Here is a 4974-nt window from a genome sequence, read left to right as displayed (position 1 = left end):
AGAAACATGGAAAGCATTAATTGATTTGAAGGAGTTTTAATTGTTATTTTTACTTAAAATTAACTACATAATTATAAATTTATTTATATTATAATTAATAATTTAATTATAGTTGTAAATAGTTGTAAATAATAAACGATTTAAAATAAATAAAAATATTGATATTTTTTTTTTAATAAAAAACAATTAGTATAACTTAATAATTTATTTTATTATTCAATCTTATTATTTTGTTTAAATTCAAAGTTAATTAAGTTATTATAAAAGTATAAAAACAAATGATACTTATTATAAAAAATGAGGAGTTGTGATTGATAAAGTGAAACGAGCGGGTTGAAAGGTGGCGGAAATGGAGCGGAAACGAGCAACAGTCGCGATGGAAAACCAGCTGAAATCAACTTTCAGTGAAATTGACACAAACGGCGACGGGGCAATCAGCTTCGAGGATCTTTTGTGGTCTGCCGCGAAGAGTCAATTTGATGTGAACAAGCTTCTCGAAGTATTTTCGACGATGGATACCGAACACACTGGAAGTGTTTCATATTATCAGTACTCCAAGTACTGTAACAACGGTGTTTAGTTTCAAGAATGCCAAAGACGAGAAACAGTGAAAGGTAAGAAATTTGTTTTGTATCACAAATTACAACATTTTCTCTTTCAATTATAATTGAATTAAAGTTCGTCGTGTTTTTCAGGAGACAAGCAAGTCACTTTAGCGTGTCTGATGATGTCTTTGTTGGTCTTCTCTGCTAAGCAACTATTACACCGATTTTGAATGTAAGTAGTGAGTACTTCCTTGCAGTTGTTGTCTTTGAACATTTGAAGGGTGAGCATATCACCGATGATACTTGCTTTGGAATACACATTTCTTTCAACTTCAGTACAAAGTCCATATATCACTTGAACTGTTGACGGCTTGTTACAGTGCTCTTCATTTTCACCATTACCAAAACTGAATGTGGCGTTCGACAAATAAGCGACGGCGTTATTCTTCTCATCATCTAATTTGTCAGATATCGTGTTGATCACATTCATTGACTCTTCAGAGAAACAGACCCCAATCTCATTCACTGAAACTTTCTGTGTACTATTGATACCCTTTTCACAGGAGTCTAGACTATCAAAATTAAATGTTTCAATTTCACCTTTGATTGTTTGAAGCGTCTTTGAATAGGTATACTCTAACTGATCTCCAGGTAAAGGAATTGATAGACAAACATCAAATTCAACAAATTCACATGATGCTAAGGTTTTACACGCATAATCTAAGTACATACAATGTTTTAAATACTTCGAGTCGCTTATAGTTAATAGTATAGCGATCACGAGGAATACTCTCATGTATTTATTGAATGAATTTTTCTATTTGAAAATTTACTTGAAAAGAACTAAAGTGGAATTTTCTGGGTAATTGTTAATTTAATTAAATTATAGTATAATTAAGTTATATGTCCTAATATATATATTTTTTTATTATCTTAATATTTTTAATATATTATACAAGTAAAATACTATTATTGTTTTATTAAAAAAATAATTATCAATATTAGGTACTAGGCAACAAGTAAAAACTTAGGGAAGTTAATTATCAATTAAGAGTAAAGTGCTTAAGATATCAAGACAATCAAAATGATCGAACAATTAAGGCATAAAACTGGCATCCCTGACGTAAAGAACATTATTGCACCTTATAAGAACGTCTCCAATGTTTCCCGTCATCGCGCCGTTTATCCACTCCTCGGTGTTTGAAAGTAGAAAGTTCATGTATTTATCGCGAGATACTAAAACACCTTTATACTCCATCCCCCACTTCAACTTAATCACTACCATCTTTCCCTTCAAACTATTCACAAATTGGTCGACCATCACCACATCCCCCATTACACTTATTGAATTTTTAGTAGTTTGAAGTTCTTTCTATTAACCATAGTATAAATCATAATTTGTAATAATATTTCTATACTAATTTAATTGTAAGTTATTAATCTTGTAGAATTTGTTATATATCAATGTTATAAAGTGAAAAATTGTTTAGATAATAAAATATAATTTATAATATTGCAAAACTATATTTTAATAATATTTTTATTAGTTACATAAATTAAAAAAATAGTAAATCATTGTCCTTAATTTATTATTACTATTTATACTATATTAATACTATATTAATATTATAATTATAAAATAAAATAAATAATTATTCCCATACAATTACTGGAAATAACATTAAGTTTCCCTTATTTATTCAAACAACTATAATAATAAAATTAATAATATTTAGATTATAATCAATTATAATGACAAGCTTTTTTGAGTATTACAATAATCTTAGTTTATACACATATAAAAAAGCTCTCGAAATGGTGTTTACACGTTTTTATTTTTAACATAAAATAGTATTCAATAGAATAAACTTGTAAAAAAACGATTAAAATACCATTGTTCTTGATAAAATCACTTTCTCTCTCAAATCTCATCATCGAATCAAAGGTGGAAAGAAAGAACTGATAATTTCAAGCAATGGAGAAGAAGAAACTGCCACCAACGCCTCCAACAAAAACACACCCAACAACGTCGCTGGACGCAACAAACTTTGACGACATCGCTTTCATTAACCAACTCCTTCCTGAACCGAACACAAAGAACTTCTCTAAGAAGTTCTCTGAAATGACGGAGACGTACGCAACCACCGAGAGAGAACTCTCGCAACTTGTTCTTCAATTCTTCGACAAGTCCGTTGCAGTAAATACGACGATTAAACAATCGGCTGAGAGACTCGAAGAGCTCTTGAGCCAAACACAAGACACAATGAAAAGGTCTGTCGACTCCGAACACACTATACTGAAAGTGTGTGACGGGATGAGGAAAATGGGATACGCAAAACGGAATTTGGAGGATATCATTCAAGTCATTACACACTTAAATCAACTCTTCAATAACCTCTCGAAGCTCGATAACCTTCTCAGAGCAAAGAAATACGACGACATCATTTTGATCCTTCAAACGACACATTTGCTCTTGAAAATGTTTGAGAAGTTTTCGGGAACAGAAAACACGATTTCGAGTGCGGTTGAGAGATACGACTTGTTCTCTGGCAAAGTGCTTGACGAGGCGAAACGCGTCATTGACCAATTTGAGAAAAAAGGAATGAGTCAAGACCAATTGGTACAGTTTGTCACGATTGTCGACTCGTTGAACGAGAAGCATATATCGGAGTTTGTTGTGTGGATGTACAACCATTTACTTGTTGGGTATTCGAATGAATTTCCGTTGACGGGAGAATTTAGTGGACTTGAGAACATCGATAAGAGATACGTGTGGTTCAATAAAAGACTGATGGGATACGAGGAAATGTACGGAAAGATATTTCCGAAACGGTGGAGAGTCGGCGAAGAGCTTGTGTTGGAGTTTGTAAGCTCCACGAAAGTTGCGTTTGAAAAATTGCTTGAGCGACTGATTGTCGAGTCGAAAAAGGCCGGTGGGGACTCGACGAATTTCACAACGAAAATTGTGAAAGCGCTTCACGTCACAATCATATTTGAACAACAATTGTATAAGAGAGTTTACCACAAGGAATACAGAAGGAAAATCGACTTGTTCCAACCTGAAAAGAAGAACATTCAAGTCAACAACAATGCTGGCGATGGCAAAGGTCTTCCACAACAAAAGTTGCCTGTCAAAAAGAGAGCGAGTCTAAAGGGGTCAAATCCATTTGACGACGAAAGTAAAAGCGCGTCTGGAAATCCGTTTTCGGACCACAACTCGCAAACTTCGTGTGACGCCAAAATCGGAGAAAAGGCGCAACCGACCAATCCATTTGTGGGAGAGGCGAGTCCTAAAATTGGACCGAACCCATTTGATGATGACTTGGGGGATAATTCGAAGGATTTGAAAGACTCAAAAAGCCTGAAAAGTTCTCAGGAAATCAAGAAAGACAACGTAAAATTGATGAAAACGGATACAACAAAAGACATAACGACTGGCGGAACTGGGATGGAGCCTGGTGATGCATACGCTGATGTGGTGAATCCCTTTGACGAAGACAACAGCGGGAAAAAGGTTGAAAGTACAGACGAAGGTGATAACACAAAGTTTGTTGTTGGCGCCCTCTCGAGATGTTTTGAACCGTACATGTCTGGGTATGTTGAGTTGGAAGACAAGAACTTGACTACATTTGTCACAAACTCCTTGAACGAAGAAAACTTTAAAGAAGAAGCTGAGGATGGCGTGTTGTCGTCGTGTAAAGATTATATTTTCTATGCGAAGAAGTGTGGAGAACGGTGTATTCAAATTACACAAGGCAAACCGTTGTTGGACGTCTGCGCACAAATTGCGGAACACGCCGAACAGTACGCGAGAGGGATATCAGCGAAGTGTAAAGAGAATGACACGATTCGGAGGTGCTGTTTGGCCATCAACACATCGGACTATTTGGGAGGACGATTGGAACAATTGCTCAAAGGATATACCGACATGGCGACAGTGTCTTGTGGAGAGGAGCTGGAGATCTTCCAATTTAATATCATCAATAGATGTGTCAAACCAATAATTCAACAATTGGTTGTGGTGTTACTCGAGAGTGTTAAAAGTGTTGTTGGAGAGGTTGTGAAAATGAATTGGGACATATCGAGCGAGTCAATTGACGATGAAGACGATTATGTGATTAAAATATGTGAGATGATAAATAACCAATTTGGCGTGATAAAGGCGAACATCTTCCAGAACTACTACATGAGAATATGTCACGTGACTGTGAGCATGATCATTGATGAGATGTTTGAAACCATTTTTAAGTGCAAGAAAATATCGGTTGAAGGCGCACAAAAAATGCAAATGGGGTATTCCCAAATCAAAAGCTCGTTACAGAAATTGCCGATGATTGAAGTGCAGAGTTGTAAAGAGACGGGGAAGGGAGAAGACGTTTTGTCGGATACAGACTACGCGATGCCAGTCAAAAAGTCGTTTTTTGGTTAT

General features: G+C 35.2%; 2 protein-coding genes across 2 annotated transcripts; one reads left to right on the top strand and one right to left on the bottom strand.

Annotated features, from left to right (window-relative positions):
- Positions 1-672: 672 nt before the first annotated feature.
- Positions 673-1341, bottom strand: EIN_247990 (hypothetical protein; the record flags this gene model as incomplete). Its single annotated transcript, XM_004261568.1, has 1 exon — positions 673-1341. The coding sequence occupies one exon, from the start codon at positions 1339-1341 to the stop codon at positions 673-675; it is 669 nt and encodes a 222-aa protein (XP_004261616.1).
- A 1179-nt stretch (positions 1342-2520) lies between these two features.
- On the top strand, positions 2521-4969 carry EIN_247980 (hypothetical protein; the record flags this gene model as incomplete). Its single annotated transcript, XM_004261567.1, has 1 exon — positions 2521-4969. A coding segment is annotated over one exon (2449 nt), but the record flags the coding sequence as incomplete, so codon positions are not given.
- Between the last annotated feature and the right edge of the window lie 5 nt (positions 4970-4974).

The sequence above is a fragment of the Entamoeba invadens genome (assembly GCF_000330505.1).
Source record: "Entamoeba invadens IP1 unplaced genomic scaffold scaff_1105074726103, whole genome shotgun sequence".
NCBI lineage: Eukaryota > Evosea > Mastigamoebida > Endamoebidae > Entamoeba > Entamoeba invadens.
The sequence above is the reverse complement of the archived record's forward strand: the minus strand, read 5'-3'. Positions and strand labels throughout refer to the sequence as shown.